Below are 25,271 nucleotides of genomic sequence, written 5' to 3'. Positions count from 1 at the left end.
GAGAGGTCCGTCAAGACAGAAGGCAGTAGGCAGCGGAGGCGGGATGTGTAGTGATGCCTTGGGAACGCACCGGCAGGAGAGGTAAGACAATTACCTGTGGAATTAATTAAATGCCCGTCGACATGGAAGAACACCAATGTTCATTAAGGGAAAAGCCTAAATAGGAGGGAAGATAATGAGGAATTACGAGGAACATTTTAGGGCTGCTTAAAACACGCTAATGGAGACGACCTGGTGCAGTGCAGGCGTAGTGAGGGGGCCCAGGCAGGGGAGGGTAATTGGTTAGGTGAGAGTATGATGGAAGAGGAGGGGATGCTGGGGAAAGAAAAAGGAGGAAGAAAGAACAGAAAAGAGAGATGATAAGATGTTGAAAATGGAGAGGTGGGAGTGAAGACTGAAACAGGGTGGAATAGAGAGGAACTAGGAAGGTAGAACGATTGACGACATTTGTGACATGTAAAGCAAAATGTTCATTAATACGAAAATCCTTAATGGAAAGGGCTACAGCAAAGGGTATAGATACAGGTTGTAAGGCAAGGGGCTCTACAGTTTGGGCGCAATAGTAGGAGGCTGTGAAGCAAGAAGGTCTGTGAAACATGAGGCTGTGAGACTCAGAGGCGGCGTTCTAGGGAAGGTAGGGTGGCGTGCACAGAGGAGGTGAATATGCGCCACACTGAGGATATATGTTGTTGGGCGGAGGAAGGTGAAGGGTCAAGTCTTGAACATGATAGAAGGTGATGACGATGATTGCAAGGTCCGGAGATTTACGAGAGTAGGGAGGATCCAGTTTGGCCGTACGGGGGAGGAGACTGCGTACCTCCACAATGTCCTAAAATGACTGAACAAATGAGGCACTTGAGCTAAGGTGAGAGCGGCTGATGTTAATTCCTCATGGATCTTCTGATCTGATGCTCGTGACGGTAGATCCCCTCCTTAACATTCAGCATCTTCTAAGAAAACTCTGAATGGATTAACCAAGGAAATACCTATAAAACAATATGAAATTATTAAGCTAAGTATTCTATTAACATTTGAGAACATTCTATGGAGTTTCATTTTGATAAGTCAAAGAAAACTTTTAACGTTTCACTAATTCAAAGACTTGAAACGTTTTAAAAAATCATCTGAAAGGCTTTGTTCTGATAACATAAGTGTAAGATCTTAAACATTGTAGTGACAAGTGCATCACTTTTACGTTCTAATAACCCAAGTGACAGACTTTAAACGTTCTGAGAAGTTAATAAAGATAATTAGACATAATGACAAACAAGAGGATCACGAAGGAATCAAGATGTTAAGAAACTTACTTGGAAGAAATTAAACCTTTTAAGGATATATGATACAACGAATTACGCTCCATGATGACCGAGGGGACACACTATACACACTCACATTAGTTCACAGCTGTGAGAGCCTTAACCCACCCACCATATACAGAGTGAGGCCTTTGACCTGGGCTAGGGGGAGGGGACTGGAAGGTCAAAGTCGAATATCCGTCTGGTGGAGCAGGTGGCCCCAGTCTCACGGGGGAGAGGGAGGGAGGGATGGGGAAGGAGAGAGTGAGGGAGGCAAGGAGGGAGTTGGAAAAACTCAGGGGCACATGAAAGGCATGAGAGAAGGAAAGAGAAGATGAGAGGACTCTGAGGGAGATGCAGAAAAAGGAAACGTCTATAAAATTGGATAAGAATGCGAAGGGAGAGGGAGGAAGAGGTGGGGAAGGGGTGTAAAAGTATGAACAAAGAAGAGTGAGTGCAAGTTATCCAGGGAGGAAAAGCTGGTATGAGGGAGTAAAGTGGACAAACGAAAGAATTACGAAACAGGAATGGATGGAAGTCAGTAAAATATAAATTGAGACAGACGCAACGAGAGAAGAAGACTGGGTATTTAGATAGGTAAACAAGAAGACTATTAGATAGATCGACAACGTAGCAGAATATATATATATATATATATATATATATATATATATATATATATATATATATATATATATATATATATATGAATACTTACCAACGAGTACCTAGGACGAGATGTGTCACTTGGCAGGGCTAGCGCATAGAGGCCACCGCAGGAAGAGTCAGGGATGAAGACTGTGTGTGTTTGTGGAGTGAGTGCCAGCAGTTCACGTGCCTGTGGAGTAAAAAGGAATGACATCAGTCTGGGCCAAGTAGGGGAACTTGACAGCATTTGAAGTTGTGTTGCGCTGCTCCGCCGTCCCTGACCCTCCTGATGTCAAGGCGGTAATGCCTTCCTGGTCAGTGGTTGCTTACCATCTGCTTCCTGAAGACACACACACACACACACACACACACACACACACACACACACACACACACACGAAGAATGGCAAGAGGAAGGGCAACAGACAACAGTCCTATACAAGAGGAAACAGACATGGAACAGAGGACAGGATCGATAAAGGGGAGCATAGATGGAATAGAGGAGAGGATCGATGAAAGGGGACCAGAGATAGAACGGAGGAAAGGGTCGATGAAGGGTGAAGGAGAGAGAATTAAAAGGGAACGACTGTCATAAACTCTGGAGGAAATGGAGCATTAGTGAGAGCGAGGATATGAGAATGATGGCTGGAATCAGCGATGGGGGAAGATAAGAGGAGAGTGAGAGGGTGATTAAGATACTGGGAAGGAGTGTGAGAGACAGAAAGAGGAGGAAGAAGGTTGAGAGACACGGCAAAAGAGAGAGAGCTAGAGCGAGTGTCTTTCTACCTACTAGAGCTTACAACGAGATTTTTGTCCAAAAGGCAGGGCTAGCCCGTAGCGCTCACCGCATGGAAAGATATTGTGTGGGTGACGTATTGTCAAGTGTTATTTACAAGATGGAGAATTTGTATGTTTGTTGGCTGAGCTCCAGAAGCTCACGTCTTGTGAAGGTAGAAAGAAATGAGATGCTTGGGCCAAAGGAGTGACATGTGACAGCCACTGAAATGGTAGCTTAGTGCGCTGCATACATTATCCCTCCCGATACCAAGGCAGGTAGCACCGGAGATATGCCTCCCTGGTCACTGGCTGCCAGCCAGCAGCAGTACTTAGGACGAGATTTTTGGTGAGAGAGAAATGTAACGAAGCAATGTATTGAAACATGAGTTTAATCAGATGAGGACAACTAAGAAATATAAAAAAGCATTAATGAAAGAAAGAAAGAATAGAAAATAGGTTTGGAATACAAAAGAGTCAGAGACAAGTGATAACAGAAGAAACAATGAATCCAAGAGAATAAAGACACAAGAATATTGGCATAGAATACATGCACAAGTAACCGAAGCAAGCAGACGGTTCCCCATACCGACACACACACACACACACACACACACACACACACACACACCGTCTCCTAGCTTGCAGTCAGTCATAAAATCCTGAAGCTTGACAATAATTTAATGAAGGAAACAATAGAGAAGTGAAGCGGCGGGTTGGTCACACACCTGCTGACTCAAAGGAACAATGGAACTTCCATTTTAATGGTTCCAGTGTTACTGGTGTGAATGACCTGTAGGGGTTCCTATAGAAGGGTAGGGGAGGGGAGAGATGGAGGGGAAAGAGAGAGACGAGGGGAGAGCTGGGATTGTATGGATGGGTGTGTAAGAGAGGGAGACAGACAGACAGACAGACGGGATGATAAGACACGGTTGAATGAAAGATACGAGGCTGAAAGACAGGTAAATAGCGAGAAGGGAAAAAACACAGTAATACGTAAATGTGAATGGTAAGAAAAATGCATAACCCGATACAGAGGAAGAAGGGAGGGAGAGGTAATAATGAATTGATAAATGATATTTATGTAAATAGGTCTAGTTGGATGATCAGTCTGGCTCTGCTTTATAGATTAACCCTCGCTGGCCAGCAGACGGGCCACAAGCACTCCACTGCCAATTGACTTACCTGTGCCTTTAAAGTTATATATTCAACGGACTTCTCTCTCTCTCTCTCTCTCTCTCTCTCTCTCTCTCTCTCTCTTCTCTCTCTCTCTCTCTCTCTCTCTCTCTCTCTCTCTCTCTCTCTCTCTCTCTCTCTCGTTACGGAGTGCCTCGGTCGTTACACACAGACACAGTAATTTCGTTTCTACTACAAACTGGTTTAGCCTTGCCGTTACCATTGTAAACAAGCTAATATGCTTTCCTCTGCCGTTGTAAACCGGTTTAACTTTCTCTCCTCAACTTGTCATGGTTCCGGTTCCTCCTTCACCAGTCTGAATTGGATTAACCCTCTCATGTCTTACACTTTCATCATATTCACCTCCGTAAACTAGTTTAGGTTTCTCCATGTCATTATAAACAGGTTTAAAACATTTTCCTTTTCAGTATATGTCATCATTTTCTCTCCCATGATAAACAGGTTTATCGTCCTCTCTGCTTCAACCCTCTCCCGGTCATTGTTAGCTGAGTAAACCTGTTTTATCATCACAAACTGGTTTGATTGATCCAATAATTGGAAAACAGTGTGATCAAACACATCTGCCAGGAATGAATACTCAATAAACCCGTCCAGTGGCACCCCTGTCTGCTGTAAAGTAGCGTCTATCACATCCCACTGGTTCAGTCCCTCTTGTTACACATAACTACCTTACTTCTACCTGCATTATGTCAAGCTTCGAAAACCCTTAAAAACCAATTGGTTTAATTTTTCATCTCGCATCAAACATGCCTTAACGTTACATCAAACATGCCTTCATGTTTTTTCAATACGTCAGGACGTTTAAGGCTTGCTTCCTCCACATTCCACCAGTATGAGCCATTCCTTGTCATATCAAACTGGCTTAACCTTTCTTTAATCAAGTCGAAAAGGCTTGAACCCTGCTTCACTTACACTGAAAAATTTTGACCCTTCCTCTTGTTACATTAAGAAGCTTAAAAACTTTTTCAAAATAAAACAATTCTACTTTTTGGTCATGAACCAGTCTTCAAGAAAACCATCAAGCAGTCCCAGTGGAAACTAGGTTTATTGGCGGGGGTGTGTATTACCTGCATTGTTTAACTTGGTAAGGTTCTCTATCTGATGTTACAGAGAGAGAGAGAGAGAGAGAGAGAGAGAGAGCCCTGGACCTAGATATGGCTGCTGGCGAAGTACTGGTTGAAATTATTCGTACAACGACTGTCTGAAGCCGCTGCTGACGCCAGCCTGATTGGGGAGCAACTTTGGGATTGGGAGGAGGTCAGAGGGATTGAGTCAAACTGCTGATAGATATGACGTGGAGATGAGTAGGGGAGTGGAGGAGGTCAGACAGATATAGCAAACTACTGAGAGGTAAGATTGGAGGATGATAGGGGATTAAGTCACAGGGAACAAGGAAGCTGCTAAATGTATGAGGGAGATGATCCGGGGGCTATGAAGAGGTAAGGAGGATGTAGCAATTTCTCGGAGCAGGTGGAGGGGATTCACCTTGATCAGAAGACGAGGGGTTAATGAGTGGGATGTTGCATGACGTTAATGAGGCCAGAGACCGAGTGGCAGGGAGGTTGGGTGGGTGGATAAGCCATAATGGCAGGAGTTTGATAAGGCAAGAGTGGCAGGGAGGGGGAGGAAGGGGCCTGATTACAGCCACACCTGGTACTGACCTCACCTACAGTGACCTCACCTACAGTTACCCACGTCTTCTCTGGCCTGTGTCAGTGTTACCACAAGAGCATTTTCATTATCCTCGCCAGTATTACTAAAGACAGTAAAAACCTTGAGACACACCCACGTATCCTTCCGTAGTCATAGACTCTGGAACCTTGGCCATTGTTGCTAGGGACACACGAGTCTCCCCACTCTGTTACCACGAGGGTATTAACTCCCACTTTCCTCCCCTCCCCACCCCTTCCCCCTCCCCAGTATTACCAGAACATCACTCCACCACCACCACAGTGTTACACTTGTCATTCAAAGCCCAAAAAGCGTGACTAAATGTGCACTAAATCCCAAAACTATTACCAGTCTTCCTAATTTCCCATCAGCCTTTATAACCTTCATACCCCCCCCCCCCCCCCCCCTCACCCAACAGCTGCGTTAACCACCAGTTTTTATACTGACATATTATTAAGCTTGGTCAGTGTCGCCAGTTTTTCATCCAGTCTTGAGTGTTGTAAGAAATGCAATAACCCGCGCAGTGTTGCCAGACGTGCATTGAATGTCAAGCAATTTCCTAACTACATGAAGTGTTGCCAACACCTTATTAACCTCACGAGTGTTTCTAATTTTCACTTTATCTCTGCTTGTGTTTCCAAGCCTTTGTGTATTAGTGTTGCCAGCGTACATTAAGCCACATTTACTGTTGCTAAATCCTCTCTAAGCTTATCAGTGATGTTTCATCCTCACTAACCCCACCAGTGTTGCCACACCCTCACTAACCCCACCAGTGTTGCCACGCCCTAAGTACCCCTGGTCTCCCACAGGTTTGCACGAGACAGATAGCGGCCGCTACACCTGCCTGGCGGAGTCTTGGTCGGGGTCGTCACAACGGTCGGCGTCGCTGCTGGTGGTAGGTGGTGACGACCCACAAGCCGCCCGTAACTTCTGGCGAGCTCCAGTACCCTCAGCCCTTCCTGCCCCGCCCACACGCCCGCGCGTCACAGATTTGACCAACGCCTCTGTCACGCTGGTGTGGGCGCCGCCTCACACTGTGGGCGAGGCACCCCTCCTGGGGTACACCCTTCAGTCCTACACATCGACGGGAGAGCCACGGGGCGGGAAGTGGCGAGTGGTAGCGCGGGGAGTGGCGCGACCCCGCTACACGGCACCCCTGGAAGCCGGCCGTCCTCAGGTCTTCGTCGTGCGCGCAGAAAACTCACTCGGGGAGTCGCCACCGTCGCCGTGGTCGCAGGTGGTGGTGGTGGGCATGGGTGAGAGCGACGTGGGCGGGGAGGCGGAGGGGGGCGCCGTGACCACCCGCCTGGAGCGACCGCCCTCCCTGGTCGGCCGGAGACTTAACCTTACCGGCCTCAGCACACTCTCCTCTTCCTCCATGAAGGTCACTTGGCAGGTCAGTCATTCTTACATTCTTATTTCACCCATGTCTGAGTCACGTCTGTATATTTGTTTACGTCTCCTGTTCTTGTTTACCTCACTTTGTGGATCCAGCTACAGTACGTCAAGTAGGTTGAGTGACTGTTTACCTGCGTTTTCAGCTCATTTTTCATTTGTTTATTTTCCCAGTCACGTCAAGTAGGTGCACCAACCGTCTAAGGTTGTCTACAATATTTGTTTACATCTGATGTGTATGTTTACGGATGGTAGGTACATAATGTACGCTTCGTCAGTCTTTGACTCATGTTTGCATTTCAGTTATGTATTTATTTGTAGTAATTTTCAACTTAGTTCTGGGTCCTGCTCTTGTCTCAGCGTTGCAAATGAATTTTTGTGTACATCTTTCCACATCTTTTCTTTCTTTCATCGAGTAGATGCCAATCATATATGTAGAGATCATATGTAAGCCATATCTCTTGTTTAAATGCGGTAATATTGATTTTGTCTGCAGCTTTTATTTTCATCTAATTTTTCTTACTGTTGTTATTGAGTTAGCTGTCCGCTATTGAAAGCGTCTTAAGAAAATGTCATTCGTATCACTGTATGTCGCCATATGTTCATGAATGAGACACTTCCTACAGTTCATAATCAACTGTTGTTCTGTTGTCTCGCTCATCTTCCATCATTCTTTGGGTTGATATTTTTATGTCATTTATTACTATTCCCTGAGAGAGGCGGCTGCATTGTCTTCACCTTGTGGAATTACTATTCGAGTTTCACGGGTAAAGAATTTTACACTTGTGTTGCCCCATGTCTTAACCTTATGTTTATTAACCATGTCTCTACTCGTGTGTGTGTGTGTGTGTAATCACCACAACTGAGCGACAGGAAGTAACTGAACCTTGATATTATTAACGGTTAACAAGGTACAGTTACTAAGGACTGGAGGAGGTATTGTTTAGCCTACATCTCTCCATCAGAGAAGTGACACTCCCCCCCCCCCCCGCTCTGGTCATTGTAGCCTCTTGGAAGAGGAGGGCGTGTCAACCTCCCCGGTCCGTAAATTCATTAATCAATAGCAAGAGAGGATTGTGAGCCTCTCCTGAGAACTGTCATGTGACAGAATGTTATCCTTGTATTGAGTGAGACTTGGCGACAAGTGAAGCATTTCACCAGGTGTATTGACTGGTTGATTCCCTTGCCTCGGTGTATGTTTCAACACAGGAGGAGGAAACCCGTGCAGGTGGGGCCGCCGACTTGCCCTACTTGACTTTTCTTTTTGAGTATTGCACTATCACTTGCCCAGAAGTTGTATGCAACACATATTCCTAGGTGGCTTTCCGCTCTATATATGCAAAGAAAAGTTTATAGTTAAAAAGAAAATGCATTTTTTTTCTCGATACTTTTTTTCTATTTATATGATAATGATTATCTCTCGATAATGTGGAATATATTGCCAGATCATATGATCGGAAAGAGAGATAACAAAAGGTCCGTAGGCCCCGTGTTTCTGTCATGTGCTTTTGAACTTGAATCTGTCTGTTGCTGCACTGAGTACATGACGTCAGGATAGAACAGTAAGAAAGCTCACTCCTCACCCTGTACTCCCTACGACAGTAATGGAAGAAAAACCATGTATTGGGATGTAAACTTGCATAGAATTTAACTTATACAGAACCACAAGAAATGGATGAAAACATAAATGTTGCGTTGGATTACTGTAAGTTGAAGAAGTTTCCGTCAGGGTTCACAGGCTGAGTCTGGCAGTGGAGCAGTCTACCCACCTCGGAGCAAAGAACTTCACTACTTGTCCAGCCACAATCGGTCAACATCGGACGGTGAACACGTTTAGTTAATCATTATTATTATCATCATTATTATCATTATTATCATTATCATTATTATTATCATCATTATCATTACTAATAGCATTTTGTATCTGACGTCCAAATGGCGTATATCATTGAGTAAATTTTCTTTATAGATGGAAACGCAAACACAAAATCCAACTCGTCTTGCCTCCTCCATCAAACGGGAATGGTCCGTAGTAGCGCCGTCTGGACCCTTTGTGGAGCACTGCTTCGAACTCTCTTAGCTCACAGGGATCAGTACTGACCTTTATTCCATACAAAACACATTATCAGCCTCAAGACACATCCTCGAACTCCCGCCAAACCAAACACTCTTGTACCTGAAAGCAACGGCCTCGTCACTTTTCCTCGCAGGTCCACCTACCAGTCCCTCCTGAGACTGCACGTTCAACACGAATATTCTGCGGCTCCAGGATATGACCCGAGTTCATCAATGTTTAACACTGCCGAGCAGCAAGTAATGCTTCCCAAACAGTCCACCAACTTTAACTCATCTTCTCCATCGCGGGTTTATCACGGTTGCTGCTCAAGTCGCCGAGGAAATCAAGTCCTTTTTTTTCCAATTTTTACTGCCACTAACAAAAATCGTCCAAGCAAAATTCCATCTGCATATTGAGCTGGCGCCGCTGGGTGAGTGAGGGGGTGAGGGAGGGTGGCTGGAGCAGGGGGAAGACAGCCATCTTCCTCTGCACACGCCAGGCTGATACTAAAAGAATCATTAAGAAGAATAATGTAAAGCTGAGAGACACGCAAGACGATACTGAACGAGGACCTTCGAAAAAGTAATGGTTAATAAACTTGAGAAAAGGAAGGTCAATGAAGATGAATACAGGAACCAGAGACACGTGATGATAATACCTAGGCGAAGAATAAGGAGTAAAGAAGACGAATAGGAATATGTCTTAAGATGATTTATTTTTGTTCGTCTATTAGTTTAAAGAAAGACGGTGAATAAAAGACAGACGGAGCGGAGATATATGTAGAGTGTGAGGACTTGAGGATGACGGAGGCAGACGGCACCAGGGGAAGGTGAAGAGCTAGAGTAAGGTGGCCGCTCCTCAGCCAACATCTGCAACTTGCACAGAACGAAAAATTAGGAAAATATTGATAGAGAAATTTTCGTTAAAAGTAAATTTGGCACTTCAGAAAAGTTTTGAGACACGTTCATTGTTATAACGTAGAAGATGAAAAGATAAGAAACAAGAAAAAGAGATGTTTGACGGAAATGTATAAGAAATTAATGGTTGGTGATTTTGAGAGAAAGTGAGTCGAAGTAAAGAAAGACAGATTAAGAGTGAAGGTACCGCTGCTGGAGGTGTAGTGGGTAAACAGTCTCAGAAAATTAAGTTGCAGTCTTTAAGGCAGATAGAAGGATGCGTCTGGACGAGGGGCCTGCTGCTCCTTGCTTCCCTTAAAGGATCGCGAGAAGCAGACGGAGGAGAGATAAAGAACACGGGAGACAGTGGCACAGGTCATGACAGTCAGAGGTACGAAGAACGTAACGAAAAAAGAGAGTCGGTAGGAGGAGGAAAAACAAAATATAAAGAAGTGTAACATAGTAGAAGAGAATGGGCCGGGAACAAAACTCTTAGAAAAGGCAAGGAAATCCACAGAAAAAGCACGAAAAACTGAACAAATAAGAAGGAAAAGAACACTGTGATCATGAAAACTATTTTCAAAGAAATTTTGAAAACTAATTTTAGGCAGAAAACATAGAGAGAGAGAGAGAGAGAGAGAGAGAGAGAGAGAGAGGACGTGAGGAACATTGCTACACCAGACCAGACACAGTCGGGCTGTTCAGCCATACCTTATCGGGTTCTCCTAAGCGTCTCATCCTTTACTGAACCGTTTGCCTCGGAGCTGCCAGTTCGTTATCGGCTTTTTGGCTACTTGTGGCAAGTTATCGGTTCATCATCGGCTTTTTATCCACCTTCCATCAAGAGCATGGGTGCTTAGGCGATTCTTATCAGTTCTGTATCAACTTTTGGTGAAGTTATCACCTCTTGGTATCTCTGCAGCAATATAGAGAGAAAATGATACGTCATCTTCGTTCTATTTCAGTTCCTCGGCTGATTATCTGTATATCATGGAGACAACACACAGCTTAGTCCTTCATTATGCACATGTCCCATCGTTATCGTAATCTATCCATGATAAATAACTTTCCTGCAACGTTAAATTTTCTGAAATAGAGTTTCATGGTTAACTTCGTCAGTCTGCTGGGGGCCGCCCTGCCAGTGTATGGTCATTCATTATAAATGGTGGTCTTTAAAGGCTTATGCTTCGTTTTAAAGAACCCTGAAGCCCTAGTATCGTCTACGTGACTCATTCCTATGGCTTCCTTATCGGAAATCTTATTGGTCATTATTGAATCTTTATCGGGTTCCTTATTGCTTCTTATTGAGTCTTTACTGGAACGTGTATCAGCAACTCTTTCAGAAAACCCATAAAGGCTCGTGATTGGCTTCTCATTACCTACTTATCGGTTCACCATAGGTTAATGGACCCTCTCCCTCACCTCGTTTATACCTCCTGACATTCATTTCGCCTTTTTCTTCAGAATGAACAATACAGAATGAAAGAAAACTGTGGAATATTGTAATATGATATTACCTTTGTAAATTGTTTAAAGTCCGAGTACAGATGGCGGCTGCCTGATAGTATTCTCATCTCGCGGAGAATCACATCAAACTGTGCCTGGATGGTGTGTTTACCCGGGAGTGTCAAACATGGGAGGAGGACGGGAAGAGGGGAGCAAAGAAGAAAGAACGAGGAGGGGAAAACAAGGGTGGATGAAAGAGATAGAATGGGGAAAGGGAGCTGTGGTTTCGGTGCGTTACACATGGCAGCTAGAGACTGAGTGTGAACAAATGTGGTCTTTGTTGTCTTTTCCTAGCACTACCTCGCGCGGGGAGAGGAGGGTGCCATTTCAAGTGTGGCGGGGTGGCGACATTAATGGATGAAGGCAGCAAGTATGGATATGTACACGCGTATATATGTATATGTATACGTTGAAATGTATAGGTATATATGTGTGCGTGTGTGGGCATTTATGCATATGTATGTGTATGTGGATGGGTTGGGCCATTCTTTCGTCTGTTTCCATGCACTACCTCGTTAACGCGGGAGACAGCGACTAAGTATAATAAAAATTATGATATATATATATTCCTATGAGTCCACGGGGAAAATGAAACACGAAAAGTTCCCAAGTGCACTTTCGTGTAATAATCACATCATCAGGGGAGACACAAGAGAGAAATATAACAGTCAGTTGATAAACATTGAAGAGACGAAGCTAGGACGCCATTTGGTAAACATGTGATTGTCCAATCACATGTTTACCAAATCACATGTTTACCAAATGGCGTCATAGCTTCGTCTCTTCGATGTATATCAACTGACTGTTATATTTCTCTCTTGTCTCTCCCCTGATGATGTTATTAATACACGAAAGTGCACTTGGGAACTTTTCGTGTTTCATTTTCCCCGTGGACTCATAAGAATATCTTGATCACGCGCAAAATTGTGATCCTTTCCTACATATATATATATATATATATATATATATATATATATATATATATATATATATATATATATATATATATATGTATATATATATATATATATATATATATAGCAACATGTCACAGTGGTGCGCGTGATCTAGTATATGCAGATATTCCACAGGAAAATGAAACACTGTAAGTTCCCAAGTGCACTTTCGTGTAATGATGACAGCTTCCTAGCTACGTCTCTTCCTTGTATATCAACTGACTGCTTTGTTTCTCATTCTTTTATCTCCCCTTATGATGTGATCATTACACAAAAGTGCACTTGGGAACGTAGTGTTACAATTTCTTGTGGAAGACCTTCATATATATATATATATATATATATATATATATATATATATATGTGTGTGTGTGTGTGTGTGGTCTGGTATACACCTCATCTGTTTGAAAATATTTATGTTGAAATCATTCTGGACAATTATCACAGAGATGACCACAAGCCCGATGACTGATAATAGAAATATCCAATTAATTCTGTACTAACAAGTGAATTACCAAATCTGCTAATTAATATGATTTTACAGAGATATGTCCAGCATGACAACTGTTCACAGAAAAATGTTCCGACAGGTAGAATTAAGGAAAACATGTTATGGTTGTAGAGAACTGGGCCTGCAGGCCAGAATGTCCTGCTTGAAAATATCACAGAAATCTATTATGAGTTTAATGACTCTGTGCATAGCTAGTTACTGATGGTATCAGGTCAGATATTCATTTGGAGTGTAAACACTGACTGGTCAGATAAGGCAGCAGTTGCCGCGCCTATTGAATATAGAAAACGGTTAATGGGAAAGATAATGCAATGATGAACATTCTTCAAATGTGAAATTATCAAGTGTTCTCTATCATAGACAACGGATTAAGTCTGCCAGAGAGAGAGAGAGAGAGAGAGAGAGAGAGAGAGAGAGAGAGAGAGAGAGAGAGAGAGAGAGAGAGAAATCAAAGCTAACCCCAGCTTATCGTTGGAACAACATGCCCCTACATAGGCTCCTCCTCCTCCTACAGACATGAATGCTGACAAAACAAATACAGACTGTAATGACCCGACAACCACTAAACAACCACACTATCAACTCAGTGTCAAACACTACTTCACCAGACACACATCCATCTGAAACTAACCTTACCATACATGCACAACTTACACTTTCTCGCCTGCAGTTATATATATATATATATATATATATATATATATATATATATATATATATATATATATATATATATATGTGTGTGTGTGTGTGTGTGTGTGTGTGGAAAGATGTGTGGAAATAAAAAGAGCGTGGTTGAGAGAGCAGAAGAGGGTGTTTTGAAATGGTTTGGGCACATGGAGAGAATGAGTGAGGAAAGATTGACCAAGAGGATATATGTGTCGGAGGTGGAGGGAACGAGGAGAAGTGGGAGACCAAATTGGAGGTGGAAAGATGGAGTGGAAAAGATTTTGTGTGATCGGGGCCAGAACATGCAGGAGGGTGAAAGGAGGGCAAGGAATAGAGTAAATTGGATCGATGTGGTATACCGGGGTTGACGTGCTGTCAGTGGATTGAATCAGGGCATGTGAAGCGTCTGGGGTAAACCATGGAAAGTTGTGTGGGGCCTGGATGTGGAAAGGGAGCTGTGATTTCGGGCATTATTGCATGACAGCTAGAGACTGAGTGTGAACGAATGGGGCCTTTGTTGTCTTTTCCTAGTGCTACCTCGCACACATGAGGGAGGAGGGGGATGGTATTCCATGTGTGGCGAGGTGGCAATGGGAATGAATAAAGGCAGACAGTGTGAATTGTGTGCATGGGTATATATGTATGTGCCTGTGTGTATATATATATGTGTACATTGAGATGTATAGGTATGTACATTTGCGTGTGTGGACGTGTATGTATATGCATTGTGTATGGGGGTGGGTTGGGCCATTTCTTTCGTCTGTTTCCTTGCGCTACCTCGCAAACGCGGGAGACAGCGACAAAGCAAAATAGATAAAATAAAATAAATATATATATATATACGTACGTGCAGAAAGTACATAAGTAAGGAATGTACATAAGATGCAGGTAAATCCCCAATGAAACCTCTTCTAGTGGTGTACCTTACATACATACATACATGCATATTTTACTTCTGCTACACAATATAAGCTTCAGAGAATCGTCGGCTTTATTACATATCGTGACACAGTAACGCAGGTTACGTCAGGTAGAAGGATAATCCTCCCATACTTCTAGTGTATTTGTGAAAATACATAAATGCCAGTCTGGTCGTTGCATCTCCCGTGAAATACAGTAATCGCTAATCAGTACCATTCATAGGAATATAAAAGGAAATTAACTTTTGTATATCTTAACATCAGACAACAGCTACACTGAGCATCAGAATTTAGATCATATGATGCATACGTCCCTTTCATTGCTCTTTGCCAGTTGATACGCGATATGTCGTATTCTTCTAGACACATTTCCGATAGATCTGTCAAAAGTATATATTTTTACCAACCCCGTCCGTATATCCGGGATATACTATATTTCTTTTTCAACAGTCTGAATGTGAGGTATGATGTATACTCTCCATGTCACTCCCTCTGTGTTTGCCATGTGACACATACCTTACCCCCACACACTCCCAACATTGCCTAGGTTTTCTTTTTTCTTTGAACATAGGCAGTATATTCGTGGTGGTCTGACGTATACTTGTTAGTATACTTGTGGTCTTCTAACGTATACTTGTCAGTATACATGTTGTTGTCTAATGTATACTTGTCGGTATACATGTTGTTGTCTAATGTATACTTGTCAGTATACAAGTTGTTGTCTAATGTATACTTGTCAGTATACATGTTGTTGTCTAATGTATACTTGTCGGTATACATGTTGTTGTCTAATGTATACTTGTCAGTATACATGTTGTTGTCTAATGTATACTTGTCGGTATACATGTTGTTGTCTAATGTATACTTGTCAGTATACATGTTGTTGTCTAATGTATACTTGTCAGTATACATGTTGTTGTCTAATGCATACTTGTCGTATACATGTTTGTCTAATGTTACTTGTCAGTATACATGTTGTTGTCTAATGTATACTTCAGTATACAAGTTTGTCTATGTATACTTGTCAGTTTTTGTTGTCTAATGTATACTTGTCAGTATACATGTTGTTGTCTCATGTATACTTGTCAGTATACATGTTGTTGTCTAATGTATACTTGTCAGTATACAAGTTGTTGTCTAATGTATACTTGTCAGTATACATGTTGTTGTCTAATGTATACTTGTCAGTATACATGTTGTTGTCTAATGTATACTTGTCAGTATACACGTGGCAGTTTAACGTACACTTTCAGAAGCTCTCGTCGGAACCTTCGTAATTTGAGCCGCCGTCACTCGCACATCAACTTAGTGTCAGGAGCTCAACGGCTTGTATCTGTGGAGGGGCCCCAGGGCTCTCTCTCTCTCTCTCTCTCTCTCTCTCTCTCTCTCTCTCTCTCTCTCTCTCTCTCTCTCTCTCTCTCTCAGGCAGGAATACATTTAAAGCATCATCTGGACACAGATGTATTGGTTTTCTAATTTGGAGCAAGAATTGGTTGGTGATATTTTTTATGAAACAATCGCTTGTGAATTTCCATATTTTCTTTCCTTTGCATGATGTGCTTGCATGATATGTTTGCATGAAATGAAATAATGTAGACGTAAAGTTTCTGATTTACAGTTGCTTGTACCACCTGGGTCAGCTGGTAGTCCTTTAGCAATTTACCACGTATGTCGGCAGGTGGAAATGTAGAGCATTGCACCAGCTCGGTCCACAGGTTGTCCTATCACCATCTGATAAAGTCTCTCCCACAGCTGGTATCTATGACGAGTTCTGCCGCACTTCCTCACTGCTTATCTTGTCTTCACCTTCTTTTCCCTTCCTCCTGACCTGACTATCTTTTTGTCATTATGGCCGCCTCACTCTTCCTCCTCCCGTATCTGTACTAGACTTTATTTCTCCTCTGTTCTGCCCGCCCGAGGCAAATGTCATTTACTATCTTCTCTTGATTGTCGTTCCTTAAACTTTCTAGCTTCACTATGTTGCCACCACTGTATAGACGTCACTCTCCCCTTTATTACCTTTTCTTCGGAAATTCCTCTCACTAAACCTGTTTCCTACTACCATATATTAACAGTCTTGTCCGCATGATCTCTCTCTCTCATCATCCCAAGGAAGGCCAGAGGTGTTGTATCAGCTCAGGAAAGGTCAGAGGTGCTGTATCATCTCGGAGAAGGTCATAGTGCTCTGTGTCTTCCTAGGGAAGGCTAGAGGGCACTGTAACATCCCGGGAAAGCCAGAGGGCACTATCATTTCAGGGAAGGTCATAAAAGGCACTATGTCGTCTCAGGGAAGGTCATATGGCACTGTATCATCCCAGGAAAGGTCATAGGGCACTGTATCGACTCAGGGAAGGCCATACAAGGCACTGTATCGTCTCAAGGAAGGTCACAGGGCACTGTATCGTCGCAGGGAAGGTCATAGGGCACTGTATCATCCCAGGGAAGGTCATAGGGCACAAGAGGAAATCTTTCCAGACAGCCGGGTAGACCAGTTCTTCTTTAATCCAGCAAAAGTCTTGTCGATATTTTCTTTCCTACTGCTCCTCCTCCCCTGTCACACTGAATGCAGAGAAAACAGCAAACCAATCTGAAAGAATTGGGCAAGTTATAGAAGGAGTCCGGTAAGTCTCGCTTCTTCCATTTCCTTTACGAACATATAAGCCTAAAATCGTTCGCGCAAACTCAATTCCAGGAAACTTTTCCACGCCTCGTACCTCTTCCTCGGCCGTCTCCAGAAATGATGAAATATATACAAAAGAGTTAGCTAAGAGAATGTCTGTATATATTCTCTTTTTTTATCATGTGTATGTGAGGAACATAGCAGAAGTACACATGAAGATAAAGAGAATAACATCAACTTTTCTTCTGGTAAGGTTAGGTTCCATCTCTTGAGGTCCTCAATTACCAATGTAGCAGATGATGTCACTGTCATATTGACCTGACTCGCCGGGACTCGTGTGAATTCTGACCCTTGTGTGGCACATGGATCTTTCATCTAAGAAACTTTGCCTTGACTCATGACCCAGCGTCTCTATGTCCCCGACTTGACTGGATTCACAATGGTTTATGTGTAACTTCCTGATCTGATATAATTCACTATGACCTCTGACCTGGTAATATTCATGAGTCCCTAACCTTACTTGCCTCGCTTGGTCCCGTAATACAGCAAGATATCTGAGTCCTTAAGTAATTTTCATTCAGTTACATTTGTAAGTAGTATGACCTTAAAGCCTATGAACCAACATAACTCAGTGTGAGCTATAATGCAACATGAGCCATAAACCCATGAACAGTCATGACTCATGGCGACGAAATCCAACGAAATCCAATAATGATACACTATTGACCCAGCATCATCCAGGAGCCCCTGACCTAACGAAAGTTGCGTTACCCACTGTCTCAGTTTGACCTCCGACGGTGTGTTGGTCAGGGAACATTTTCAGACTGTGGTCTTCAGCAGACCGGCCCACAAATAGCTTTTCGATGATCTAACTTGGCCATCTGGCGAGGTTATAGTTTTTGTAGAGTTTGAAGGAAGGTAATCACATGTACGACTTAAGTGCTTTCCAAAGGACATTTGCCATGAATCTTAAGAGGTTTATATATCTTCTGCTTCTGGAGTGACGATAAATGAAGGTCAAAGATGAACAAGCTCAAAATTGTTTTAGAAGAATGATTGAATGAACATATATTCTGCTGCAGATAATTTCATCATCCTTGGAAATGTACACCAGTGGTCGATACCCTCGAACGAGAACTAACATTAGCGTGTCAAAGACGCGGCCCTCCTGACGAGGGGGAAATACCGGAAGATGAAAATGGCACATGTGGAAGGTTAGTGGATGAGAGAGTGAGAGAGAGAGAGAGAGAGAGAGAGAGAGAGAGAGAGAGAGAGAGAGAGAGAGAGAGAGAGAAATGTCAGATGATAAGGTGAGACGACTCACACCAGAGTTCTTAAAACTAGACACTTTCTTGCGTCATCTCCCGGGAAAATGAATCGAACTTCCTCCCCTCCGCACGGAGGATCGGACTTGAAGAGTCGGACAATAAGTGTCGGATATGGAAGAGCTACAGCTCACACAGGAGCGGGAGGAAGCATAAGGTAAAGGGGGCCTTTGTCTCCTTTCTCTTATACGTCATAACGAAAACGCTCACCACCATTAGGTCATAAGACGAAAATTTTAACAGTAGGATAAAAGGAAGACGAACTCCTTTCATATCTTATGCATGAAGTGACAAAACTATAATGTTAAGATACTGAATTTTGACTGGCAAAGACCTGAATTATTATATCTCTTTCTCCTCCTCTTGTTTATCATTATGCATGCTAATTATCTGCACAATGATACTTCTTAACACTGTAAGAGAAGGATAATTATCTCGACTTTTAATGTGTCAGAAGTGATTTGTCAGTTGGTATTAGTATCCTTTAATTTTAATGAGTTATGCAATCTAACATCAATTTGCTGAGAACTGACTGAGGCAAACATTCACCTGGTGGAAACATAGAATCAGGAAGGTTTCTATACACAGGGTCAGCTACAGGCTTGGCAACGCTTTACTAGGGTACGTACGAGTCGTGCGGTCTAGATAAATTCGAAAGGAACACGAGACAACAGTCCTGATGAGCCTTTGTAAGTGGACGAAAAAGAGAAACTCATCATAACAGGAATTAATTAGTGAAGGTCAGGGAGGGATAATTGCCTGGGCGCGTGGGTCCCCTCTCTCCTGACATCAAGCTCACCTTCCCAGTCCTCCAGGGTCTTAACCACCACCCATACTACCCTCGCCAAGCTGTCCTTTGACTTCCTCTGGCCCTCTCCCCTTACCCCCTTGTTACTTTCACTGTCCCTCCATATCGTCTTTCTCTTTTACCTCTCCCTCCTTACTCTATTCTTCCTTCTTTTCTCCTTTCATTTCTTCTATCTCTGTTGCCTCCACTCCCAGTTTCCTTATCTCCCCATTTCCCACAGCCCCCTGCTTGCTTTCATAAACACCTCATTTTCCTAACTGTCTCCCTTGTGTACTTGAATCCATTTCCTCACTGCTTTCCCTTACCCACGTCCGACCCTCATCCTTCCAGAGGAGAAAGTAACTAGCGTCATCTTACATCTAGAACAAGTGTGTATCCACAATCATGAACCATAATCCTATGAGACATAAGGACTATTTTCGCCCTGACAATCATATGAGACATGTCAGGTTTCTCCTCGTCTCAACTTATCCTACACAGAAAGTTTGCACTGTGACTGAGAACCTGAGGCAACCCTTGTTCAAGGGAGGGAGGACTGGAGGCAACCCTTGTTCTTGAGGTAACAGGAGGTAACAAGGTAACTGGTAGTATTTTACAACTCCACACTTGGAAACACTGTGACCTACATTTGTGTTGCATCTTCTTCCCTTCAGTTACGTGTGGTCGCTGTACTTCTGCCTGTCTGACATGAGTCCTGAGTTAGGCCGTTGGTATCATTTGCCATTTCAAAAACTGTTATCCGAGTCTTCGCTTTTCATAAGAAGTAACTGCAGATTTCTCACTGCTTGTTCATGGAGTGTATTTCTGAGTGACGAAATCAGATGTGTTCCTCTTCTTTCTATTCCCTCTAATTTTTCTTTGTCTTGTATGAAGCTTGGTGACCAGAACAGAACAGATACTCTTAATAAAGTTTGATCAATTCATTAAAAGTATTTAATACAATTTTATTTTCATAGTTTATATTTCTCTTTATGAAATACAACATTCTGTCTCCTCTTTTCTATGAAGCTAAACATTACGTTGCGTATTGTAATTACTTAAAGATCACTGTATGATATTTGTCTTATGTAAAGATCACTGTATGATATTTGTCTTATGTAAAGATCACTGTATGATATTTGTCTTATGTAAAGATCACTGCTGTATGATATTTGTCTTATGTAAAGATCACTGTATGATATTTGTCTTATGTAAAGATCACTGCTGTATGATATTTGTCTTAAAGTAAAGATCACTGCTGTATGATATTTGTCTTATGTACTGTACTTGTGCTGGTACTTCTCAAGCAGTTCTTATTTGTAATGAATGTTTTCCTAACCAACATGAATGACTTGAATGGAAAGAATGGAGGAGCTCATACCCAGGGTAGGTACAGAGACTCAGCCTAGCAGTAAGACAATGGACTCTTGTTATGTTTATCAGAGAGAGAGAGAGAGAGAGAGAGAGAGAGAGAGAGAGAGAGAGAGAGAGAGAGAGAGAGAATTTCTATCGAGAATGGGCTGAGGGCATACGTTTCTCTCCCTCAGATCATACGCGTTATCGCGCTAAAACCATTGACCTCTGACCTTAGTGACTTGGCTTATCTTGGCGGCTTATACAATATATCATTTATCGCATCCTGCTCTCTCTCTCTCTCTCTCTCTCTCTCTCTCTCTCTCTCTCTCTCTCTCTCTCTCTCTCTCTCTCTCTCTCTCTCTCTCTCTCATATACATAAAAACAATCCACTATTTCACTTCTGTGCAGAGTGTGTTCCCACCATTCCTGCCCCGAGTATGAGCTCTATCTGTTCCACATCTTCAGCTGAAAATGGTACAACCTCGCCAGAGGTGACTATACTCGCTGTGTAACCTCATATATATATATATATATATATATATATATATATATATATATATATATATATATATATATATATATATATATATATATATTGGAAAGGATCACAATTTTGCGCGTGATCAAGATATTCGTGTTTCATTTTTTTTTTTTTTATTTTCCAAAAGAAGGAAGAGAGAAGGGAGCCACGTGAGGATATTCCCTCAAAGGCCCAGTCCTCTGTTCTTAACGCTACCTCGCTAACGCGGGAAATGGCGAATAGTTTAAAAGAAAGAAAAAGAAATATATATATATATATATATATATATATATATATATATATATATATATATATATATATATATATATATATATTTTTTTTTTTTTTTGTCGCTGTCTCCCGCGTTTGCGAGGTAGCGCAAGGAAACAGACGAAAGAAAATGGCCCAACCCACCCCCATACACATGTATATACATACGTCCACACACGCAAATATACATACCTACACAGCTTTCCATGGTTTACCCCAGACGCTTCACATGCCTTGATTCAATCCACTGACAGCACGTCAACCCCGGTACACCACATCGCTCCAATTCACTCTATTCCTTGCCCTCCTTTCACCCTCCTGCATGTTCAGGCCCCGATCACACAAAATCTTTTTCACTCCATCTTTCCACCTCCAATTTGGTCTCCCTCTTCTCCTCGTTCCCTCCACCTCCGACACATATATCCTCTTGGTCAATCTTTCCTCACTCATTCTCTCCATGTGACCAAACCATTTCAAAACACCCTCTTCTGCTCTCTCAACCACGCTCTTTTTATTTCCACACATCTCTCTTACCCTTACGTTACTTACTCGATCAAACCACCTCACACCACACATTGTCCTCAAACATCTCATTTCCAGCACATCCATCCTCCTGCGCACAACTCTATCCATAGTCCACGCCTCGCAACCATACAACATTGTTGGAACCACTATTCCTTCAAACATACCCGTTTTTGCTTTCCGAGATAATGTTCTCGACTTCCACACATTCTTCAAGGCTCCCAGAATTTTCGCCCCCTCCCCCACCCTATGATCCACTTCCGCTTCCATGTTTCCATCCGCTGCCAGATCCACTCCTAGATATCTAAAACACTTCACTTCCTCCAGTTTTTCTCCATTCAAGAGTATTAGTGAAAGAGAAGAGAGAGGCATTTGGACGATTTTTGCAGGGAAAAAATGAAATTGAGTGGGAGACGTATAAAAGAAAGAGACAGGAGGTCAAGAGAAAGGTGCAAGAGGTGAAAAAAAGGGCAAATGAGAGTTGGGGTGAGAGAGTATCATTAAATTTTAGGGAGAATAAAAAGATGTTCTGGAAGGAGGTAAATAAAGTGCGTAAGACAAGGGAGCAAATGGGAACTTCAGTGAAGGGCGCAAATGGGGAGGTGATAACAAGTAGTGGTGATGTGAGAAGGAGATGGAGTGAGTATTTTGAAGGTTTGTTGAATGGGTTTGATGATAGAGTGGCAGATATAGGGTGTTTTGGTCGAGGTGGTGTGCAAAGTGCGAGGGTTAGGGAAAATGATTTGGTAAACAGAGAAGAGGTAGTGAAAGCTTTGCGGAAGATGAAAGCCGGCAAGGCAGCAGGTTTGGATGGTATTGCAGTGGAATTCATTAAAAAAAGGGGTGACCGTATTGTTGACTGGTTGGTAAGGTTATTTAATGTATGTATGATTCATGGTGAGGTGCCTGAGGATTGGCGGAATGCGTGCATAGTGCCATTGTACAAAGGCAAAGGGGATAAGAGTGAGTGCTCAAATTACAGAGGTATAAGTTTGTTGAGTATTCCTGGTAAATTATATGGGAGGGTATTGATTGAGAGGGTGAAGGCATGTACAGAGCATCAGATTGGGGAAGAGCAGTGTGGTTTCAGAAGTGGTAGAGGATGTGTGGATCAGGTGTTTGCTTTGAAGAATGTATGTGAGAAATACTTAGAAAAGCAAATGGATTTGTATGTAGCATTTATGGATCTGGAGAAGGCATATGATAGAGTTTATAGAGATGCTCTGTGGAAGGTATTAAGAATATATGGTGTGGGAGGCAAGTTGTTAGAAGCAGTGAAAAGTTTTTATCGAGGATGTAAGGCATGTGTACGTGTAGGAAGAGAGGAAAGTGATTGGTTCTCAGTGAATGTAGGTTTGCGGCAGGGGTGTGTGATGTCTCCATGGTTGTTTAATTTGTTTATGGATGGGGTTGTTAGGGAGGTGAATGCAAGAGTTTTGGAAAGAGGGGCAAGTATGAAGTCTGTTGTGGATGAGAGAGCTTGGGAAGTGAGTCAGTTGTTGTTCGATGATGATACAGCGCTGGTGGCTGATTCATGTGAGAAACTGCAGAAGCTGGTGACTGAGTTTGGTAAAGCGTGTGAAAGAAGAAAGTTAAGAGTAAATGTGAATAAGAGCAAGGTTATTAGGTACAGTAGGGTTGAGGGTCAAGTCAATTGGGAGGTGAGTTTGAATGGAGAAAAACTGGAGGAAGTGAAGTGTTTTACGAGAATATATATATATATATATATATATATATATATATATATATATATATATATATATATATATATATATATATATATATATTATATGAATAATCCATTATGACAAGTATGTGGATTTGGATGGTAAACAAACACAGCTGAGAGCTTTTGAACTTAATTCCTCAAACGTTTGAGCTTGAGGAGAAGTTTTCCTCAGAGGAAATGAGTAAGTTGACGAGACAGATCTCTGTACATGTAGGCCACTACTCGCCGAGACAGATCTCTGTACCTATAGGCCACTACTCGCCGAGACAGATCTCTGTACCTGTAGGCCACTACTCGCCGAGACAGATCACTTTACCTATAGGCCACTACTCGCCGAGACAGATCTCTGTACCTGTAGGCCACTACTCGCCTACCCCCTGCGGGGACCTCGTTCCTTGATCCCGTCTCTTTACATTCGGCCACTGCCACCATTTCTGCTGCTGTGGCCCGCTAGGCGAAACCGTCCAAGTTATTAGTAACTTCTGTGCATTTGTGGGCCACTTCTACTATTTTTCTAACTTGTGTACTCAGTCCTTTACGTATTACTTCAGCTCCTTGCCACGTTTTTAGGCGACCATACCTGTGTGTGTGGACAACGAGCGTATATGATATCCTGTGATGACGTATGTCGGTTTTATGCTTACTGTTCGTTTTGGCCACAGTTGGCCCTGTTTCCTTATAGTGAATGACCGAACATTCAGTGTGAAGTATACCTTATGCTACATTATCCTCCATGACGATTCGTTGACATTCTGATTTCACTGCGTCACACATCTTCATTTCTAACGAAGTACTTTCTTTATTTCCGTCTTCTGTGAGCTTCTATTTGTATATGAGGCCTGACGGAAGGCGGGAATAAATCTTACTACTTCGTCAGGAATGAAGATCAGTGATGTATCGATAACGAAAATTGGTAGAGAGACTTGGATGTAGACATCGTCCCCAAACTGTCGCCAGCGTCACACATTAGAGGATCAGTAAAGAAGACAAAGTGTGTGTTAGCATCTGTCAGTCAACGTGCCAGTATATCGAGGAGTAAGTATCTAGCAAGCTGTTCACATCCTACATAATAAGGCCAAAACCAGAATATGCGGATCAAGTTTGGCCACCGCACCTAAACAAGCATAAATTGCTAATAAAGAAAGTAGAAAGGAGAATAATAAAGATGTACGAGAAATACGTAACATTGTACCAAATTGCTGAGTCACAGGGAAATGCCCGAGGCTTTAGATAAGTTCACGCTGGTAGAGAGCAAGGTGATGCATCTTGATCAAAACGTTTAAAACAGATCAATGATGCCCACAGAGAACAGGTCTTCGAAGTATTTAGGGATAGAACACCCAGGAGACATGGCATGAAAATTAAGCAAAAAACTTAATAAGAAAAGTGGTGAATGAATATAAAGTGACTGAAGACATCGTAAATGTAGATAACTTGCTTGAATTTAAGACGTTTTATGATAGAGAATGTTCAAGGGGTGGGGTCCCACCAGTGTCAAACTCCCCCCGCGTGGGTAGTTATACCTAGGAAATTTCACACACACACACACACACACACACACACACGGAAGGGGAACCACGCCCCCTCCCTCCACACTTATCAACTAATAGCAAATTGCAGCCACTGAGGAGCCAGACGGCCTCATAAC

At 42.6% G+C, this 25,271-nt stretch overlaps 1 protein-coding gene across 1 annotated transcript in view; it reads left to right on the top strand.

Moving 5' to 3' along the window:
• The window catches only part of LOC139755306 (roundabout homolog 1-like), a 432,853-nt gene that overhangs the window by 323,442 nt on the left and 84,140 nt on the right, over positions 1-25,271 (top strand). Inside the window, exon 8 of the mRNA XM_071673426.1 lies at positions 6,395-6,981. Coding sequence (XP_071529527.1) covers positions 6,395-6,981 — 587 coding nt within the window. The remainder of the gene's footprint in view (positions 1-6,394; positions 6,982-25,271) is intronic.

This window comes from Panulirus ornatus, chromosome 19, assembly GCF_036320965.1.
Source record: "Panulirus ornatus isolate Po-2019 chromosome 19, ASM3632096v1, whole genome shotgun sequence".
NCBI classification, from domain to species: domain Eukaryota; kingdom Metazoa; phylum Arthropoda; class Malacostraca; order Decapoda; family Palinuridae; genus Panulirus; species Panulirus ornatus.
This window is presented reverse-complemented; position numbering and strand designations above follow the sequence as displayed.